Genomic DNA, 21,894 nt, shown 5'->3' with positions numbered 1-21,894 from the left:
TTCGTGGGAAACACGATCAAAGGCTTTCGCCAAATCTAACTGCATCATGGCTATCTGACCACCGAGTGCATCAACACATTCTAGTACGGTTCTTGCGACATGTATATTCGTGGCAATGGATCGACCCTTGATGCCGCATGTTTGATGAGACCCAACCAGTTTTTTTATTACGCTTTGTAGTCTTTTTGCTAAAACTTTCATATACACCTTGTAGTCAACATTGGTGAGGCTAATCGGTCGATATGACCCCACTAACAGTCGTTTCTCCGGATCATCTGTCTTGGGTATTAGCACAATGTGCGATGTAGCGAAAGACAATGGAACAGTATTACGTTCATAAGCTTCAGTGATTACATCGAGCATAAACTGAGCCGCATACTGCTGAAAAGTTTTAAAGAAGGCAGCGCTTAGACCATCCGGCCCAGGTGCTTTCCCAGGTGTCAGGTTATCTATTGCAGATTCTATCTCCTGCAACGTTATCGGTGTTTCTAGGCGCGCTTTATATTCGTCATCCAGTGCAGGCATCAGTCTTAGAAAATCTGTTTGAAAGCCGCCTACAGTCTCAAGCTTAGCGCTAAGCAGTTCTTCGAAGTGCTCTGCTACCGCACGCTGAATATCTTTAGCATCTTCAGTGATATGGCCGGCATACCTTATACTCCTTATTTCTTTCTGGCAGGCGTATCTTTTTTTCGTCTGCTAGGGCTCGTTTTGTCGGCACTTCTCCAGCCCAAAGTTTTTCAGGCCTTGAACGTATAACAGCCGCTGTGTATCTTTCGCTGTCGATTGTTTCCAGCTCCCTTTTAATCTCTCGTATTTTACTGGCGAAATGCCCTGGCACTGAACTTTCTATGCTCAAAAGAAACTCGAGTCGTTCATTCAGTTCTTTTTCTTTTTCTTTCTCTTTATGCCGCACCTTACTGCTCTTTTCTATGGATTTCAATTTGACCCACTCTTTGAAGCTGTCCCATTCGGCTACAAAACTTACTGGTCGCATAGCCAGACGATCTTCAAACTCGGTCTTAACTTCCATAAGGAACTCTTCATCGGCGAGAAGTTTGGCATTCAGTTTCCATAGGTACCAGTTAAAGCGCGAATTCTTTCCTGCCCTACCGAACACTGCACTCACGAGACAGTGATCGCTGAAAGACACAGGTTTGACCTCATATGCAGTGCATAGGGAAACAAGATCAACCGAGGCATACACCCTGTCGAATCTAGCATGGCTATCTCGCTGAAAGTGCGTGAACTCTGGTTGGTTTCCTGTGGAGAACACACTACCAACATCCTCAAGGCCGTATTCATGCACAAGTGCATTCAACAGCTCGGAGCTTCTGTCTCTTCGAGGTTTACACTTCGCCGTTCGGTCCACAGCAGCGCACACACAGTTGTAATCGCCAAGTACAAGCAAGATTTTGTCGACCTTCAACCACAATTCAATAGACTCAAAAAACAATTCACGTTCGCATTCTGAATTGGGAGCATACACACACACACAACACGCCAGCATAAATTACAGTAGGTAAAATCAGTAACCAAAAGCCGACCACTTGGACAGGCAAAAACGAACTCTACACTTACTCCCAACGTGTTACGTATAAATAAAAGGCATCCACCCGATACACCAACAGAATAGCATACACACACATAAAAGTTTGTCTGAAAAGAAGCCACCATACGGTCAGTGCTTTCTTGGCTCTCAATCTTTGACTCTTGCACAGCTGCTATATCTATATCATTATCCACAAGTAGGCGACTGAGCTGGCATTGTCGCCTTCTCGCTCCCAGCCCTCTGACATTCAAAGTAGCTACGTGTAACGCCAAATTAAGCTTGAGAGTCATGTGTTAGAAAGGGCCGCTCGTACCCACATGGTGCCTACCTTCATGGTTGCGTGGCCTCCGCTTCTGAAGAAGAGCGGCATATGTGTGCACGTATTGTCCTCCCAGCAGAACCTCGGGCTGCATCCAAACGAAGTCCAAGCACCGTTTTTCATTTTTTTTTTCACACACGCCCCGCTTGGTTGCAGAATGTTCCTGACGCTGGTCGGTAGGCAGCCGACCCACAAATCGTTCAGGACACCACAAAACCTACGGAGGCGGTTTCCCCGCCTGCCGCGTGTCGGCAGATAAGTTCGGCTTCGGTCTCAAAGTCGATCTTCGGATGCCCGCAGTTTTCGGCGGCGGCTCACCACAAACGCCGCCTGGCAGCTGCGTCTCCTCGAAGCTTTCCTCGTGTGGTCGTTTTGAGGCAATTAAGGCCGCTGTCTCCGGCCCAACTTCCATGGCATCAGTGCAAGGAGGCTCAGTACTCAGATGCTCCTCAGCGTCAGAAAACTTACGTCTTCGGACGCTTCCTTTGAAGCGCTTTCGTGGTCCTGTTGGTCCTGCGATGGAACGTGCGAGACGTGCCGAGTTTCATTCTTTTCACTTGAGACCGTCACCTTATGCTTAGTTAAAACCGTCATGGAAGGCGCGTCCTGTTTCGTTGACTGTCCTCTAATGTCGGCCGCCTCCTCCGCATCCACCTCATCCATTATCAACTCGGACGTGTCCTCGCTGGTCCCAGGTCCGGCAATGCTTGCGTAGGTACGTGCACACTGGCTGTCTTCATGACCGAACCGTCGACAGGTTCCGCAGCGAGGAACCCGGCACTCCTTGCGTATGTGACCCGTGTTCCGACAGCGTAGGCACAAGGGAGGTCTGCATGGCACAACAACGAGCGCCAGCTCACCGCTAACGTTCAGCTGACGTGGCAGGTCATCCAGCTTCACGCCAGCTTTCAACTTAAGCGTGACAAGTCTAGTAGTCGAGCCTTTTTCTACCATACCTTTCACACGCCAGCGCTCCCTTGTAACTTCCAACACCTTTCCATACGGCGTAAAGGCAGCACGCACATCCTCGTCTGGCACGTTGTGTAAAAGCCAGTGAAGTTTCAGTCGCACGTCCTGGTTGGCCGGGTCAATTACCAAGCAGCGACCGTTTTTCACACACAACACACCGACACTAACAAGCTTGGTCACCGCTTCAGGATCCTTGAGAGTGACAGCCCAGACGTGGCTCATCATATACGCCCCCATCGCAACAACATCGGGGATCAGCGAATGCTGTGCCAACGCGTCGCGGAAATCTTCCACCCGGTACGGGCGGGCCCTGATATCGGCGTGCAAAAAAACAGTATTCAAAACCAACCGACCTGTTGGCAGTGCAGGCAAAACGACCTGGTAAGTGGTTTCCTGTTCAGCAGTCCTGTTACCGCGGCCTGACATGGCCGCTGAAGCCGCTCCTGAGGAGCCCTGCATCCTGCGTGCGTTCACTGGCGTGGCCGGAAGCAGAATCTAGTGGCCACTATACTAACGAGGAGGCGCAGGGAAGAGGCTAAGTGCTGTTCTGATATGGCGCATAATGGAAGAAAGAAACAAAAACTAAGCTCCCCGTCGGGGAATCGAACCCCGGTCTCTCGCGTGACAGGCGGGGATACTGGCCACTATACTAAAGAGGAGGCGCAGGGAAGAGGCTAAGTGCTGTTCTGATATGGCGCATAATGGAAGAAAGAAAAACTGAGCTCCCCGTCGGGGAATCGAACCCCGGTCTCCCGCGTGACAGGCGGGGATACTGGCCACTATATTTTTTTTCTTTATTACCGACTTGGCAACTACAAGGAACGATGAAAAGTCGCATGGAATTAAAAACACAAGTCACTTTCTGACAGGTTTCTTGTGATAGAATGGATTAGGTGACATGAGCGTGTCCAAGACTGGCAGCCATTCCGGGGGTTCAGGTTGCCCTCCGAAAACATCACGCGTGTACATTACACTTTCAACAAAATACTGATGGGCTGGGTGTACGACAACATGCTCATGGCGAACATCCATCCGCGTTCTCCATATGCTGTGTATACACAACACCATTAATAAATCACTGGGCACTCCTCCTGGCTGGGCGCATGGAAGGTAGCGCATGCCAAACGGCGTTAGTGGTAAGTCCTTTTTAATATTACGCTGTAGCACGTCCCACAAAAAAAACGCATCGTGACAATCAAGGAAAATATGCTCTATGGATTCCAGCTTTTTGCAAATTAAACGGTCAGCAGACCAAGGCACAAAAAGGCCTTTGCTTTCCAGCCATGGCTTCACCGGAAGAGTGCCGGTATGCAATTGAAAAAAGAAAGATTTAGCGGACGATCTGATGGACATTCTTTTCACTCTTTTCAACACGTCCCGCTCCGGACCCAAAGCATATACAGCGCGATAAAGAGGCACAGGTAAAAAGGTTTCCAATAAATCTTTGTACAGCCGTTTTCGCGTAACAGTACACATATACTCATTTGAAAATCTCGCCTTCACTATTTGGAAGGACGCCACAACTTCGCGAAGAAAAGCACTTAGAGCCATTGTCCCTGTAGACATAGTCGAAACTACATATTCCGGCAGTGAATCACGCAATCGCACTTGGATTACCGTTCTAAGAAAAACGTCGCTTTGTTCGCGCAAAAAAAAAGAACCTGGTTAAAATCTGCTTTAAGTATAAATGGGACAATCCCAGCCCACCATTATGCATCGTATGAAACAGATTGCATCGACTGGTACGCTCCCATGTTGAAGCCCACACATACGTGGCAAATACCCTATGCAGTTTTTGAACAGAGATTCTTGACATAGATAACACTTGCAACATGTAAAAAATTTTTGCAACTAGGAACATATTGCAAACAGTGGCTCTTGCGAACATAGAAAAGTTATGTCCTCCCCATTTGTTTGTTTGGGTTTTCACTTGCTGAACTTCACCGGCCCAACATTCCTTGCTTTCACGGTAATGCTTTAGTGGCACACCAAGGTAATTGCCTGGCGTTGTTGTCCATTGCATTCTGGAGAATAATTCAGGCGCGTATTGCCAGTTTCCGTGCCAAAATCCTAAACACTTTGCCCAACTAATTTCAATTCCACTTGCAGGGCAAAAAGCAGTAGCTTCTTTTACAACTTCTTGCACGCTCTCATGGTCAGTACAAAAAACCGCAATATCGTCTGCGTATGCCAAAACCCGAACTTCACTTTGAAAAAATCTATAACCGCGTATGTTTGGCCTTGTAAGCAATCTTAGACAGAAAGGCTCCAGATAAAGCGCAAACAAAAGGGGAGACAGAGGACAGCCCTGCCTTACTGACGACTGAACAGGTATACGATCAGTTAAATGCTTATTCACGACCAGTCTCGCTGAACAGCACTCGTAAACCATTTTCACGCCCTTTGTAATCACGGAACCAGCATTGACATACTCTAAAACAGAGAACAAAATTTAATGTACCACTTTATCAAATGCTTTGTGGAGGTCTAATTGCATCATGGCTACGTGGTTATGCATCGCGTCACAACATTCGAGTACACTCCTTGCTGCGTGTATTTTAGTAAAAATGGTCCTTCCTTTTATACCGCATGTCTGATGTGGGCCTACAAGAGAAGTAATTACACGTTGGAGTCGTCGCCCTAATACTTTCATGTAAATTTTATAGTCAACATTCGTTAGACTTATAGGACGGTAAGACGCTACAGACTGAAGCTTAACATGGTCATCTGTTTTCGGGATTAGTACAATGTGTGACAAGAAAAGACGGAGGTACGTTCTTTTCGTAACATTCACTAATAACTCTTTCCAGTAAAACAGCCATTTCAGTTGGAAAGGCCTTGTATATGGCAGCACCAAGACCATCTGGTCCGGGTGACTTATTGGAATTTAATTCCCCGATAGCGGCCTCAATTTCCTCGGACGTAATACTTGCTTCAAGTGTCTGCGCCACTTCGTCTTCTACTCTTGGCATCAGCGACAGAAAGTCTTTTCTGAAGCGTTCAATGTCCGGTGTTTTCAAGCTAAACAATTCCCTGTAAAATTCTACAAACGCCCGTTCAATCGTTTTCTTTTCCGCGGTAACTACGTTCTGATAGCAGATTTCTTTTATCTCTTTTGACACTGCGTACCGTTTTTCGTCACTAAGTGCCCTTTTCGTGGGCGTCTCTCCGAGCCACAATTTTTCGCTGCGTGCCCTTATCACCGCATCGCGATACTTCTCTTCGTCTATCACCTCAAGTTTGGTTTTTATCTTTTTAATATCTTTGGCGAACAAGCCAGGCTTAACGCTCTCCATGCTAAGCATGTATTCAAGCGTGCTTTGAAGTTCTTTTTCTTGTTCTCTTTCTTTACGTCGAAGAGTGCACGCTCGGTCAATAGCAGATATCTTTATATCGCACTTGAACTGCTCCCATGCTTGTATAAAATTAGTCATTTTGCAACATATGCGTAATATATTATTTCACTTTAGTGGTAAACTCTTCATCCAGCAGCAGCTTTCCATTAAATTTCCATAGCTCCCAATTGAACTTTGTTGCCTTGCATTTCATGCCTAGAGTAATCATTACGAGGCAGTGGTCACTAAAGCTCATGGGAAGTGTTTGATATTCCGAGCACAAGGGCACACAATCAATAGGAACATATATTCGGTCCAACCTTGCATGACAGCTACCTTGAAAGTGCGTGAACATTGCTTGGCCTTCATGCGTCAGTATACAGCCAGCATCTTCAAGCTCTGCCTCATTAACAATGTCAATAAGTAAATCTGCACTCTTGTCACGAAGGACACGGTCTGTTGTTCTATCTTCCGGTCTACAGACACAGTTGAAGTCTCCAAGCAGGAGAACACGCCTCTCATGTATTAGGAAGGATTTCATATAGTGAAAAAACTCTTCGCGCTCAGACGTTCTGGTAGGCGCATAAACGCAGATCACTCTCCAGTCCAACCCAGAAAAACTGAAATCACATATCAAAAGCCGACCACTCTGACACGAGAACACAGACTGTACGCACTCTATGCAATTTCGAATGAAAATGACACATCCCCCCGATCTTCCAACCGCATTACAAACGCAAACACTATATCTAGAACGATATGTTTCAGCCATTTTATCTGTTTGTTGTTCGTTTTCCATTTTGCTCTCTTGAACTGCTAGCACATCAATTTCATTTTCCAGCAGAAGGCGGCTCAGCTGCAGTTGTCTCCGACGCGTTGACAGCCCCCTCACATTTAGCGTGGCTACGCGCAAGCTAGTGGATAAATTGGTCGCCATCTCAAGAAATTATAAATCACGAAACATATATCACTCGCATCTCTTTGCAGAAAAACAGCATTGCGGTTGATCTGTTGCACGGGATGACCATTATTCCTTTTTGGCGAGCCCGTCCGTCGTTCCAAGCGCTGCTCCCGATCATGGACCGGGCTTGTAACATCTCGACCGGAAAGGGTACCCCCGCTGTGGCGGAGGCACAGGTGACACAGTTCTCCGGTCTGAGGGCACGTTTGGCCTTGGCTTGAAGCACGCCCGGCGAAGGGGGGCCGCCTTCAGTGGAGGCTGTCCGTTTTCCGCTCCTCCTTGGGTTGATTCCTCGTTAACACTGTCTTCGTGCATCCGCTTCACAGGCAAGGTCGAAGCAGCTCGCATCTCAGCTTCAGGGTCCCCCTGTCCCCACTGTGTTGCGTAGCCAAAGCTGGGCTTGCAGCACTGGCATTGCCGTCTTCTTTCGTGGGTATCTCGGTCCCAGCAACATTCGGCGATGAAACAATCACATCTGACTCACAATATCCTTTAAGGGCAGGGGTCTTCTCAGAGGATTCTTCTTTCAGCTCTGCATCCTCAGTGGTTCCACTGCTAGTTTCCTCGGCGTCCACTGCGTCCATCAAGTGCTCGCCTGTCACTTCACTCGGCACGGGGCCTGCAACGTTGGCATACGTGCGCACACACTGGAACTCGTCATGGCCGTAGCGACGACACAGCACGCAGCGCGGCACACGACACTCCCGACGTATATGTCCTTTCCCGCGGCACCGGAGGCAAAGCGGGGCTCTGCCTGGGACGTGGACGAGTGCGACGTACTCGGCAACCCGAAGCTGATGCGGGAGGTCCTCGATGGTAACGCCCACTTTTAGCTTTAGCGTGACCGTTCGAGTCGTTGAAGCCTTGTCGACACACCCTTGCACTTTCCGCTTGTCTCTTGATATTTCCGTAACTTTTCCATAAGCCGCCAATGCCGCTCGCACATCATCGTCGTGCACGCCGTGAAGCAGCCAGAAAAGTTTCAACCTGATCCCTTGGTTACAGGGGTCAATGACCACGCATCGGTGTTCCTTAACTTCAAAAGCTTGAGCTTGCAACATCTTCGCTTTTGCCTCTTCACCTTTAAACGTTACCGCCCACACGTGATTCATTTGATATGCCCCGAGGGCAACCACTTCCGGCAGCAGTGACAGACGAGCGAGGGAGTCTCGAAAGTGCTCCACCCGGTACGGCCTGGCTTTTACATCGCCGTGCAAAAAAACAGTATGCAAAACACTCGAACCTGTAGGCAGATGCGGTAGAACCAGTTCATATTCCTTGGCAAACCTTTCCGTGCTCCTGATACCACGGCCCAGCTGGGCCGCTGAATCCGCTTCTTGGGAGCCCATGATGATCACGTCCGTCACGCTCGGTGGCCGGAAGTGGAATCGATACTGGCCACTATGCTAACGAAGAGGCGCAGGGAAGAGGCTAGGTGCTGTTCTGATATGGCGCATAATGGAAGAAAGAAACAAAAACTGAGCTCCCCGTCGGGGAATCGAACCCCGGCCTCCGGCGTGACAGGCGGGGATACTGGCCACTATACTAACCAGGAGGCGCCGGGAAGAGGCTAAGTGCTGTTCTGATATGGCGCATAATGGAAGAAACAAAAACTAAGCTCCCCGTCGGGGAATCGAACCCCGGTCTCCCGCGTGACAGGCGGGGATACTGGCCACTATACTAACGAGGAGGCGCAGGGAAGAGGCTAAGTGCTGTTCTGATATGGCGCATAATGGAAGAAAGAAACAAAAACTAAGCTCCCCGTCGGGGAATCGAACCCCGGTCTCCCGCGTGACACGCGGGGATACTGGCCACTATACTAACGAGGAGGCGCAGGGAAGAGGCTAAGTGCTGTTCTGATATGGCGCATAATGGAAGAAAGAAACAAAAACTAAGCTCCCCGTCGGGGAATCGAACCCCGGTCTCCCGCGTGACAGGCGGGGATACTGGCCACTATACTAACGAGGAGGCGCAGGGAAGAGGCTAAGTGCTGTTCTGATATGGCGCATAATGGAAGAAAGAAACAAAAACTAAGCTCCCCGTAGGGGAATCGAACCCCGGTCTCCCGCGTGACAGGCGGGGATACTGGCCACTATACTTTTTTTTTCTATTTACCTGTTCATTCAGACAAAGCAAATACATTGTAATAAAAAAGCACTTCAGCCTACTTTGGCTGAAGTGATACATTAAAATTTCCTGAACTGGATCAGTTCATCCAATACATTCAGCCATGAAGGTGGCTCAACCTGCGCCCGATAAACTTCACGTACATAGCACAGACTTTCAACAAAGTTTTCTCTCACCGACAGCAATTTGACATCTGCATTCCTGACTGCCATTCGTGTCTTCCATAAACTATGGAGGCCGAGCAGCATTATCATGTCGTAGGGAATACCTGTGTGATCATTGTCTGTTGGTAGATAGCGTATTCCTACAGGTGTTATGGGTAAATCCTTCTTTATGGTACGTTGCAGAATATCCCAATAAAATACCGGGTCCCAGCATTCAATGAACACGTGCTCGATGTTCTCAGGCTTTTTACATAATAAACAGTTTGTGGTCCAGGGTACAAATATTCCTTTGTCAGCTGGCCAGGTCTTAACGGGAAGTGTACTAGTGTGCAGTTTGAAAAAAAAAACGACTTCGTACTTGCTTTGACCTGCATCTTTTTAACTCTTTGTAAAACATCTTGCCCTCGGCCTGCATTGTTTATCATTCGGTACAAGGGAACTGGCATCATGAAATCTATTAAGTCACTATACAATTTTTTCTTGTTCACCAGACTTAGATATTCTATCGAGAATCGAACCTTCATTATATAGGCAGAGTCAAGAATCTCCTTTAAATATCCCTTCAACCCGCATATTGGCCACCCTGCAGTAGACACAATAAAATCTCGAAGGGCATTTGCCAGACGCACTTGCATCATTGTACGTAAGAAGGGCTCACTTTGATCCCTGAAAAACATAAAACGGGAGACGAGTTGCCGAACAAAGAAATGTGAGAGAACGACGCCACCATCTCGAACTGATCGAAATAAATTGGTTCGTTTTGTCCTTACCCAGTTGGACGCCTAAATGAGTACAGCAAACACTCTGTGCATTTTTTGCACATATACGCGTGACATAGAAAGAAACTGCAAAACATACCACAATTTGGAGATTAGAAAAGTATTTCATATGGATGCCCTCGCAACATGGATAATTCTCTACCTTGAAACGCCCCTGCTTTCTCCTTCACTTCGGGCATCATGTCCTTCCAGTAATCGGCGCTCCTGTTATAATATTGCAGTGGCACTCCCAAGTACTTCGATGGAACGGTTGTCCACTGGAGGTTCGCAAAAGACCTCGGCGCAATTTCCCAATTTCCGTGCCAGAAGCCGACACTTTTGTCCCAGTTAATCTCAGCGCCTGTATGTTCACAAAAGTTTTTGGCAATGAAAATTGCTTCTTGAACACTTTTTTGGACGCTACAGAACACCGCAATATCATCCGCATAGGCAAGAACTTTCACCTGGGACGAATCAATACGAAAACCGTTAATTAGTTCGGAGTTGATCAGTTTAAACAAAATGGCTCCAGGTATAGAGCGAAAAGTAAAGGAGAGAGTGGGCAACCTTGTCTTACTGAAGACCGCAGGGGGCAGTTTCGCTGAAGCTTTTGTTAACAATGATTCGAAAGGTGCAATTTTCATAAACCATTTTTAGACCATCAAGAGCAGCACATCCTACATTTGCATGTTCTAGCACGCTGTACAGAACTTCATGCGACACCCGATCGAATGCCTTTGCCAGGTCCAGTTGGATCATTTCTACTCGACCAGCAAAGTATACTACGCGCAACATGAACATTTGTGCATAAACTGCGCCCTTTTACTCCGCACGTTTGGTGCGGTCCAACGAGTTGCATGATCACACTTTGCAGGCACCTGGCCAGAACCTTCATGAATATTTTGTAGTCGGTATTGGTCAGCGTAATCGGGCGATAAGACCCTACCGACTGCAGTTTCCTTTGGTCATCCGTTTTGGGGATTAGCACTACGTGACCAGTACGAAAAGACAGCGGCATTTGTTTTTCGTTGTACGCTTCCGTGATCACCGCATGTAAACCTGGGCTAATTTCATCTCGAAAAGTCTTGTAAAAAGCGGCCCCGAGGACGTCGGGCCCTGGCGTCTTCCCAAGGACGAGATCGTCAATTGCGCTTTCAACTTCACCAATGCTGATAGGTTGTTCTAGGCGAGCAACAGTGGGGTCATCTAATCTGGGCACTAGCGATAAAAATTCATCACGCATTTCGCACCTCGTTATTTTATTCCCTACCAGTTCTGTACAATATTCCACAAAGGCCTGCTCAATTTCCTTCTTGTCGCTGGTAATCTCATTGTGGTACCGACTCTGCCGGATTTCTTTCTGCGTTGCATACCGCCTTTCATCGCACAACGCACGTTTGTTCGGTGCTTCACCTGCCCACAACTTTTCGGCCCGCGCTCTTATCACCGCCGCTCTGTACTTGTCTGTCTCCAGAGCTTCTAGGTGGTTCTTTAATTCTCGAATTTTGTTTATGTACATGCCAGGCGCTGCTGTTTCCACACACATTATGAAATCCAAATTGCACTTCAATTCTTTCTCCATTTTTCGACATCTTTGATGAAGTATTGTTCCTCGTTCTATCGCGATCACCTTGACGTCGTTCTTAAATGTCTCCCACTTTGCTGCGTAGTTCCATGAGCTAGTCGAGGGCATTTTAGCTATCTCTTCTTTAATTCGCTCAATGGATTCTTCATCCTCTAGAAGTTTTACGTTAAGCTTCCAGAGGTCCCAACTAAACCGTGACTTTTTGGGCTTGTTACCAAACGTAACCATCACAAGACTGTGATCGCTGAACGAGAGGTGCTTTAGATCGTATTTTTCACATGCTGTGACAAGTTGCAAGCTGGCATAAACTCTGTCTAGTCTCGCATTACTGCCGCGTTGGAAATGCGTAAAACCGGGATGTGAGCCTTGGGACAGTACACTGCCAAGATCTTCCATATTATAGTCTTGAATTAGTGAGTTCAGCAACCGAGCGCTCTGATCGCGGATCGGGGACTTGGGTACTCGGTCTTCTGTTAAGCAGAAACAGTTGAAGTAACCCATAAGAATAACACTTCTCGCGCAATTTACGAACACTTTAACCTTCTCAAAAAAAGCAACACGCTCAGTCTGATTGTTAGGTGCATACACACATATAACACGCCAAGCACTACCAGACAGTACAAAGTCAACAACCAGTAACCGGCCTTCTTCGGATGCTACGACATTTTCCTCCACGATGCCCAGACTGTTTCTCAAAAATAGGGCGCAACCACCCGACCTTCCAACAGCATGACATATACACACATTGTATCGCGACCGAAAATTGGCAACCATTCGATCTGTATGTTCCTCACTCTCAATTTTGGTTTCTTGCCAAGCGATAATGTCCAAATCATTTTCTAGGAAAATTCGGCTGTCTTGACGCTGACGCTTGATCGCTGCCAGCCCCCTGACATTCAACGTCGCTATGCGCAATGGTATATGAAAAAATATTCCCTTATCTCTGGAGGAACACACAAATCGTGCAGTGCTCACCTCAGGGCACCATGTCGCGGCAGCGGTTTCCGTGCTCAGCGGATTAACACTTGTGTCCACGCTGTGCCAGCCTTTACTCGAGGCTCGATGCGCTTCTTCTGGGTCGTCCTCCATGCGTAGCCAAGTGTGTCGCATACGTTGCTCCGGCATCCGACAAGGAAAAAGTTACCACAGAAGCAGCGCTATTTCGGCGTCGCTTCTGCTGTTCTTCTATCAGGCGGAATAGTTGGCCTTGGTTTAAATAGCGCTCGCCGCGTTGGTGTCGCTTTGGTGGGCGGCTCCTCCACTGCTGCTCCGTCACTTGGCTGGTTGCCTTGTACCGCTTGAAGATGAGAGCGTTTTGTGGCCGAAACAGCGGTGTCTTCCATAGTTGCATCTTTGACATTTTGTAGGGTGCTTGGTTCGTTCATTGAGGTATCCTCCATTTCGACAGTAGGCGTCTTCTCTTAATTTTTCTTCTCCTCCTGTTCGAGTTGAGGCAGTTCATGCTGCGGGACCGTCGTCGCCACTGTGTGCTCACCGCTTGAAGGTATTTTGCAGCAGCAAATGGTAAAACTCCTGCTTCCTTTGACGCTTCCTCAGCCTCCACCTCATCCATGACATGTTCCGCAAGCTCACTGTTCCTTGCCGGGCCCGTCATGTTGGCGTACGTGAGAACCCACTGGCTCTCATCATGCCCAAATCGCCGACAACGCGAGCACCTAGGCACTCGACAGTCACGACGAATGTGGCCTTTTCCTTGACATCGCAGGCAAAGGGGGGCCTCCCTGCGACTACTAAAAGAGCTGGCACACGTGCAATACGGATTTTGTGGGGAATGTCTTCAGCTGTGACACCTTTGTTCAGTTTCAGGTTCAACATTCTTGTTGTGGACCCCTTTTCGGTGACGCCCTGAACACGCCACCTCTCTTTCGACGTTTCCGTCACTACCCCATATGGTCGGAAGGCCACCCGCACATCTTCGTCAGTCACATTGTGGAGAACCCAGTGCACCTTGACTCGTACTTCCTGCTTGTTGGGGTCGATGACGATGCAACGACGTTCCTTGACGGAAATGCTTTCAGCCACGAGCACTTTCTGCGTGGCCTCTGAACTCCTAAACGCAACCGCCCACACGTGATTCATTTGTAATGCTCCCAGGGCTACAACCTCAGGAAGCAAATCCAAACGGGCAAGGGCATCCCTGCAGTCCTCGACCTTATACGGCCGCGCCCGAACGTCGCCGTGCATAAATACTGTGTTCAAAACAATACGACCTGTAGGTAGGTGAGGCAGCATCACTTCGTATTCCTGGTTATCATGAACGGCAATCCTGTTTCCGCGGCTCGGATGACCAGCTAACGCCGCTCCAACGGAGCACATGATAGTACGTCCGTCACGCTCGGTGGCCGGAAGTGGAATCCCCTCCTCGGTCACTATACTAACGAGGAGGCGCAGGGAAGAGGCTAAGTGCTGTTCTGATATGGCGCATAATGCAAGCAAGAAAAAAACACTCTCCCCGTCGGGGAATCGAACCCCGGTCTCCCGCGTGACAGGCGGGGATACTGGCCACTATACTAACGAGGAGGCGCAGGGAAGAGGCTAAGTGCTGTTCTGATATGGCGCATAATGCAAGAAAGAAACAAAAACTAAGCTCCCCGTCGGGGATCGAACCCCGGTCACCCGCGTGACAGCCGGGGATACTGGCCACTATTTTTTTTTTCTTTTTCTTTATTGCCTGGCTTTGACACAAATACACAGCACTGGAACTCAAAACAACAGGAAAAAAAAGGAATAATATATGTACACAAAGGTAGCTAGCGTTGCCTAACACCCACTGAGGGGCAGGCATTGTCATGTTAAAATTCCTTGAGCACCGTCAAAGGTTCCAGCTTTGACAGCCACTCGGGAGCACATGGTTGCAATTTAAGCATGTCGAGCCATCGCTGCACACTTTCACGGAAATACATGCGGGCTGGCCGTGCATCTGGATCGCAGTGATAACCAGCCATTCGTGCGCGCCATATACTGTGGAGGCACATTAACATAACCTGGTCTAACGGCATATCATCGTGGTTATCCAATGGCAAATACCTAATGCCATGGGAATCAAGTGGCAACTGTTTTTTTATTGTCCTTTGCAGAACATCCCACAAATATACCCCCTCCCAGCAATGCAAAAACACTTGATCTATTGTCTCTGGCTGTTTGCAGATGAGACATTGGGCCCCCCACGGTAGGAACATACCCTTCTCCTCCATAAATGATTTTACACTCAAAGTACCGGTATGTAGCATAAAGAAAAACGTTTTAGCTCCCGGGGCAACTTGCATTTTCTTTACGCGTTTTAATACATTACTTCCTGTGCCTCCATAGTATAAAGCTCGGTACAAGGCAACCGGGAACACCACTTCACAAACATCCTTGTATAATGTTCTCCTGTTAACATTACTTAAATACTCTTTCGAAAAACGTGCACTTAAGAATTTCACGCTCAAAACAATTTCCCTATAGAATCCAAACAGAGAACCAGGCATACATTGAGTATAAACTACGAAATCAGGCAACGCTCGACCAAGTCTTTGTTGACACACTGTGCGCAGGAATGGATCGCTGGCATCCCTAAAAAACATAAACCGGTTGACAATCTGTCGCACAAACAAATGACCCAGACCAAGCCCCCCATGCTTCACCTGCCGGGACAAATTTGTCCGACTGCACCTCTCCCAACTCGAGGCCCAAACAAACACCGCAAAAACTCGATGCAATTTTTGCACATTTACACGGGAGCAATGCAACACTTGCATTACATACCATAGCTTACTAATTAAAAACAGGTTGCAAACTGCGGCTCTTGCAAATATTGATAATTGAGCGCTTTTCCATTTCTCCGCTTTTTCACGGGTTTCTTTGACCTTCTCTAGCCAGTATGGCTCACTTTCCTTGTAAAATTTCAAGGGCACACCCAAGTACTTTGCAGGCGTTGTAACCCACGACACATTAGCGAAAGTGTCGGGGGTCAGCTGCCATTCACCGTGCCAAAATCCCAAGCACTTACCCCAGTTAACTTTACTCCCTGTGACTTTGCTAAAATGTTTTACCACATACACTGTCCTCTTTATACTCTCTTTATTCACACAAAAAACCGCAACGTCATCTGCGTAAGCCAGCAATTTGACTTCTGACTCCTGCAGTCGAAAGCCATCAATGTCATTGTTTTGTAGGATGCTTAAACACAATGTTTCAATATAAATGCCGAACAAAAGAGGGCTGAGGGGGCAACCTTGGCGCACCGAACGTAGTACGTTGATGGGGGCCCCCATTGACTTATTGACAATTAATCTCGTAGTGCAGTTACGGTACGCCAAGGCCACTCCCTCTCGAATAACAGAGCCGACATTAACATAGTCTAATATACTGAACAGAATAGTATGTGCCACACAATCAAACGCTTTCTCCAAGTCCAACTGCAGTAACGCAACACATGCATGAGTTGCATCGCAGCATTCGAGCACACTCCGCGCTTTGTGAATGCTCTGAAAGATAGATCGCCCTTTGATACCGCACGTTTGGTGAGGGCCCACTAGTTCGCATATAACCGTTTGTAGTCTGCCAGCAAGCACCTTCATATAAATCTTGTAATCAACGTTTGTCAGAGCAATGGGCCTGTAAGACGACAACTGCCTAAGCTTATCTGGTTGGTAGGTTTTCGGAATAAGTACTGTGTGCGACGATCCGAAAGACGCAGGCAGTGCCTTCAGTTCATACGCTTCATTAAATAAGGCACACAACACAGGAGATAGCTGTTCCATGAACGCTTTATAAAAAGCCGCACTCAGGCCATCAGGCCCGGGTGATTTCCCTGGGTTTAAATTTTCTATTGCCTGCTGCACTTCTTTTTCGCTTATTGGCCGCTCCAGTCTTTCTTTTTGTTCCTCGTGAATTTTTGGCATCGCGTCAAGAAAGGATTCTTTAAAACGGTCCAAATAAACCTCTCGGGACGAAAATAGATCTTCATAATACTCCCGGAAAGCTTTCGCGATTCTTTCGTTATCGGTTTCTGTGCGTCCTGCCCAATCTACCTCTGCCACGTGATTTCGCCTTGCATTTGCTTTTTCTATTCCCAACGATCTTTTTGTCGGCGTCTCATCCATGGCCAATTTTTCCGCTCTTGCACGCACTAACGCTCCTTGGTATCTGTCTTCTTCTATCAAGTTAATTTGTTCTTTTATTTTTCGAATATCCTCTATCCATCTGCCGGGTGCCTTACATTCCTGTTCGTGTAGTTTTGCAAGCAAAGCCTTAAGCTGGGTTTCTGTAATTTTCTTCTCGTACACCAGGCAACTTGATCTGTCAATGGCTTTAATTTTAATCTGTTCCTTGCACAACTCCCACTGTTTCCAGATTTCGAGCAAAGTCCCTGGCCTCACTTTAATCAATTCATTCAATACCACGCGTCTAAAGGCATCATCATTAAGCAATTTATTGTTCAATTTCCATAACTCCCAGCTAAATGCATTGCTTCGTTTTTTGTGCCGAATAAGCATTGCACCAAACAGTGATCCGTGAATGTCATAGGCACAACTCGGTATTCATTGCATGAATGAATCAAATCCAGCGACGCGTAAATTCTGTCCAGACTTGCGTGGCTAGAACCTTGGAAGTGCGTGTACTGAACGGCACGCGGTCCTTCCAAGCAATCAGCCACATCCTCCATATTCCATTCGCTTGTTAACTGGCATAACATTTCCGTGCTCTTGTCTCTGAATCCGCGTGTGCTGGTTTTGTCTCGAGCATTCAGCACACAGTTAAAATCGCCCAGCAATACTACCTGCCTTTCCGTACTTAACTGCTGCATAAGATTCTCGAAAAACACTGTTCTTTCCTCCACACAGTTAGGAGCCTACACACAAATAATGCGCCACTCAACACCGCTGTATCCACAATCAGCCACTACACACCGTCCAGAAGAGCATGAGGAGTAGCCCTTTACAACCAGACCAGGCAGCTTTTTGACAAATAATACACACCCGGCCGATGTCCCAACTGCGTGGCTAACAATGGCGTAAAGTCTAGCCGTGAAACGTCGCACCATGCTCCCGGTCTCTTCCTCCCCATCAACCTTAGTTTCTTGCACGGCAAGCACGTCAATATCGTGGTCAGTTAAGAGCCGGTGCACCTGGCTCTGCTTCTTTTTGCCTGCCAATCCCCTGACATTTAACGTGGCTACACTTAAGGTGGTTTCAGGCGCCATTTTCATCAAGGGTGAAGAGACCGAAAGCATGGTGCTTACCTTTCCCGTCTAGCGCGTTTCTAGACTCCGTCATTGGATCCATCCCCGTCCGGTGCGAGTGGCTGACCCGGCAGCGGGGGCACTTTATCCGCTGCCCGTCTCTCTGATGAAATGTTTGGCCGCGGACGTAGCGTGGACCGCCGGGATTGCCCCGTTTTTGCTGGTGGCTCGTCGACGCTAGGGGCTGACGCCTGGTTACCTTCGGGTTCGGACTGTGTGTGGGATCGCTTGGCTGGGGCTGGGACGCCTGGCTTACGAACACCGCTGGTGTCCAAGTGCTCCTCCCCATTATCCTGTTCCATACCGTTTGCTGGCTCCAGTGACGTGCCTTCCTCATTGCTAGGGAGCTCAGGTGTCGAGTCTGCTCTCCCCACCTCTCTCGCAGCATTGCTGTTTTCTGCCGAGTCCACCGACGAATCTGTCTCCCGTGTCTGCGTTCTCACTTCTCCAGCACCTTTCGCCGCCTCCTCCGCCTCGACTACGTCCATGGTGAGCTCCGCCGACCGTTCCGTAGTTCCATGTTCCGCGGCCGAAGCGTACGAAAGCACACAGGCAGCCTCGTCATGTCCGTAGCGTCTACACTTTGGACAACGCGGTACCTTACATTCTCGTCGAACGTGACCGGTACCGCGGCAGCGCAGGCACTGCATCGCTCGCCCAGGCACCACGACAAGGGCTAGCTCTCCGGCAACGCGCAGCTGGTGAGGTAAATCGTCGACCTTAATGCCGGGTTTCAATTTCAGGAGCACAGTCCTCGTGGTGGACCCCTTCTCCTTGACGCCTTGAACTCTCCACCTCTCCCGGGTCACCTCGGTCACATTCCCAAAAGCAGCAAAAGCCGTCCGGATGTCGTCGTCTGCCACAGCGTGCAACATCCACTGAAGTCGCAGCTTCACCTGTTGGTCTTCGGGATCGATAATAAGGCAACGGCGTCCCTTAACATCGAGTTCCTTGAAAGCCGCCAATTTCTTCGTTGCTTCTGTGCTGCTAAATGTGACCGCCCAAACATGGTTGATCTGATACGCCCCTAACGCCACAACGTCGGGGAGCGCACCAGCGTTGGCAAGGGCGTCGCGGAAATCCTCGACCCTGTATGGCCTGACTCGCACATCGCCGTGCAAAAAAAGCGTGTTAAAAACAACGCGTCCGGTAGGCAAAGTTGGCAGAATAATCTGATACTCGCTATCTTCCATGTCGTCCATCCTGTTTCCGCGGCTGGAAAGGGCCGCTATCGCCGCTCCGCTGGAGCACTTGATTCTGCGACCGTTCACTACGGTGTCCGGAAGTAGAATGCCACTATACTAACCAGGAGGCGCAGGGAAGAGGCTAAGTGCTGTTCTGATATGGCGCATAATGGAAGAAAGAAACAAAAACTAAGCTCCCCGTCAGGGAATCGAACCCCGGTCTCCCGCGTGATAGGCGGGGACACTGGCCACTATACTAACGAAGAGGCGCAGGGAAGAGGCTAAGTGGTGTTCTGATATGGCGCATAATGGAAGAAAGAAACAAAAACTAAGCTCCCCGTCGGGGAATCGAACCCCGGTCTCCCGCGTGACAGGCGGTGACACTGGCCACTATACTAACCAGGATTTTTTTTTTTCTTTATTGCCGTGAAACACAAAACAAAAATACACATGATAAAAAACGTCAACTACACTTGAGCTAACGCGTAAGTGGCTAAAATCTTTTCAAGTTCACTAACTCATCAAAGAGACAATGCCATTGTGGCGGATCCTGCTGCCTCATGAAAGTTTCACGTATATAAACAGCACTTTCAATAAAGTTTTCACGCGAAGATCGTGTATCTATATCTGCATGACGCACCTGCATTCGTGTTTTCCACAAACTATGGAGGCCAAGAAGCATAATTAAATCATAAGGTGCATCATCGTTCTGCACTGGTAGAAATCTTATACCGTAAGGAGTTAATGGAAGCTCCTTTTTAAATGTCCTTTGGAGGACGTCCCATAGAAAGACAGCATCCCAACACTGTAAGAAAACGTGTTCAATTGTTTCCGGTTTTTTGCACAACAGGCAATTTGTTGTCCATGGGACGAAGATACCTTTTTCATTCAGCCAGGTTTTAACAGGGAGCGTATTAGAGTGAAGTTTGAAAAGGAATGTTTTAGCTGATGGCCTCACGGGCATCTTCTTAACTCTTTTCAAAACGTCCTGCCCTGGGCCTCCACAGTGTAATGCCCGATAAAAAGGCACCGGCAGCATCACGTCAATGAGATCTTTATACAGTTTTTTTCTAGGAATGTTGTAAAGGTAATCAAAAGAAAACCGCACTTCAAGCAACTTGCACGAAAAAACAACCTCGCGCAGGTAGCCAGTCACAGTACCAGGCATGTTTTCACATGACACAATCCATTCAGGGAGCAGCCTCTGTAATCGCACTTGCATCACGGTTCTTAAAAAGGTATCTTTTTGATCACGGAGGAATATAAATCGCGAAACCACCTGACGCAAGAACAGATGTGCAAGGCCAAGCCCGCCCCTTTTAACAGAAATAAACAAATTCGTCCGGGCGGTTTTTTCCCATGTGGATGCCCAAATAAAAACAGCAAAAACGCGGTGCATTTTCTGAATTAAGGTTCGTGATACACACAACACATTCATGAGGTACCACAGCCTCGAAATAAGAAAAACATTGCAAATAGAAGCGCGCGAAAATATTGAGAGTTGCCTTCCTTGCCAGGCATCCGCTTTTTCTTTCGCTCTGGATGTTTCTTCCATCCAGTGCACGTTGGGATCTTGATAACATTCTAAAAGCACGCCTAGATATCGTGTTGGGAGAGCAGACCATCGCAGCTTACAGAAGAAATCAGGTGTCACGTCCCAATCACCGTGCCAAAACCCAGAGCTTTTCTCCCAATTGATCTTACATCCCGTTTGATCACAAAATGTTTGGACGACACTCGTGGCTTCACAAATGCTCTTTCTAGTTGCACAAAACACTGCTATGTCATCGGCATATGCTAGCATTTTCACGTGTGCTGATTGCAGCTTGAACCCTAAAATGCGATCGCTATCAATGATAGCCAAGCAAAGTGGCTCTAAATACAGTGCAAACAGCAGGGGTGAGAGTGGGCAGCCCTGCCTTACCGATGAACGTACTGCGATGCTGTCAGTCAGTTCACCATTCACTATAATACGCGTCGTGCAGTTCGCATACGCCATTTTAACACCCTCCACTATGACGTCACCAAGGTTAGAATGGTCCAAAATGGAAAACAGAATTTCGTGAGAAACACGGTCAAAGGCTTTCGCCAAATCTAACTGCATCATGGCTATCTGACCTCCGAGTGCATCAACACATTCTAGTACGGTTCTTGCGACATGTATATTCGTGGCAATGGATCGACCCTTGATGCCGCACGTTTGATGAGACCCAACCAATTTCTTTATTACGCTTTGCAGTCGTTTTGCTAAAACCTTCATGTACACCTTGTAGTCAACATTGGTGAGGCTAATCGGTCGATATGACCCCACCAACAGACGTTTCTCCGGATCATCTGTCTTGTGTATTAGAACAATGTGCGATGTAGAGAAAGACAATGGGACAGTGTTACGTTCATAAGCTTCAGTGATTACACAGAGCAAAAACTGAGCCGCATACTGCTGAAACGTTTTAAAGAAGGCAGCGCTTAGGCCATCCGGCCCAGGGGCCTTCCCAGTTGTCAGGTCATCTATTGCAGATACTATCTCCTGCAACGTTATCGGTGTTTCTAGGCGCGCTTTACTTTCGTCATCCAGTGCAGGCATCAGTCTCAGAAAATCTGTTTGAAAGCCGCCTACAGTCTGAGGCTTAGCGCTAAGCAGTTCTTCGAAGTGCTCTGCTACCGCACGCTGAATATCTTTAGCATCTTCTGTGATA

General features: G+C 48.0%; 1 protein-coding gene, 3 non-coding genes and 2 pseudogenes across 4 annotated transcripts; all 6 read right to left on the bottom strand.

The window, feature by feature from the left end:
• Positions 1-7,453: 7,453 nt before the first annotated feature.
• Positions 7,454-8,482, bottom strand: LOC146179916 (uncharacterized). Its single transcript, XM_084580290.1, has one exon. It carries the CDS (start codon positions 8,480-8,482, stop codon positions 7,454-7,456), a length of 1,029 nt encoding a protein of 342 aa, XP_084436416.1.
• Positions 8,483-8,751: 269 nt separating this feature from the next.
• TRNAD-GUC (transfer RNA aspartic acid (anticodon GUC)) lies at positions 8,752-8,823 on the bottom strand. Its single transcript has one exon. It is a non-coding gene; the product is annotated as a tRNA-Asp (tRNA).
• A 206-nt stretch (positions 8,824-9,029) lies between these two features.
• Positions 9,030-9,101, bottom strand: TRNAD-GUC (transfer RNA aspartic acid (anticodon GUC)). Its single transcript has one exon. It is a non-coding gene; the product is annotated as a tRNA-Asp (tRNA).
• A 218-nt stretch (positions 9,102-9,319) lies between these two features.
• On the bottom strand, positions 9,320-10,062 carry LOC146179913 (uncharacterized; annotated as a pseudogene).
• A 3,086-nt stretch (positions 10,063-13,148) lies between these two features.
• LOC146179912 (uncharacterized) lies at positions 13,149-14,104 on the bottom strand (annotated as a pseudogene).
• A 132-nt stretch (positions 14,105-14,236) lies between these two features.
• TRNAD-GUC (transfer RNA aspartic acid (anticodon GUC)) lies at positions 14,237-14,308 on the bottom strand. The gene has a single exon. It is a non-coding gene; the product is annotated as a tRNA-Asp (tRNA).
• Between the last annotated feature and the right edge of the window lie 7,586 nt (positions 14,309-21,894).

This window comes from Amblyomma maculatum, chromosome 9 (assembly GCF_055883805.1).
Source record: "Amblyomma maculatum isolate TAMU_Amacu chromosome 9, ASM5588380v1, whole genome shotgun sequence".
Classification (NCBI taxonomy): domain Eukaryota; kingdom Metazoa; phylum Arthropoda; class Arachnida; order Ixodida; family Ixodidae; genus Amblyomma; species Amblyomma maculatum.
Note: the sequence above shows the minus strand (reverse complement) of the source record. Positions and strands in the feature narration are given on the sequence as shown.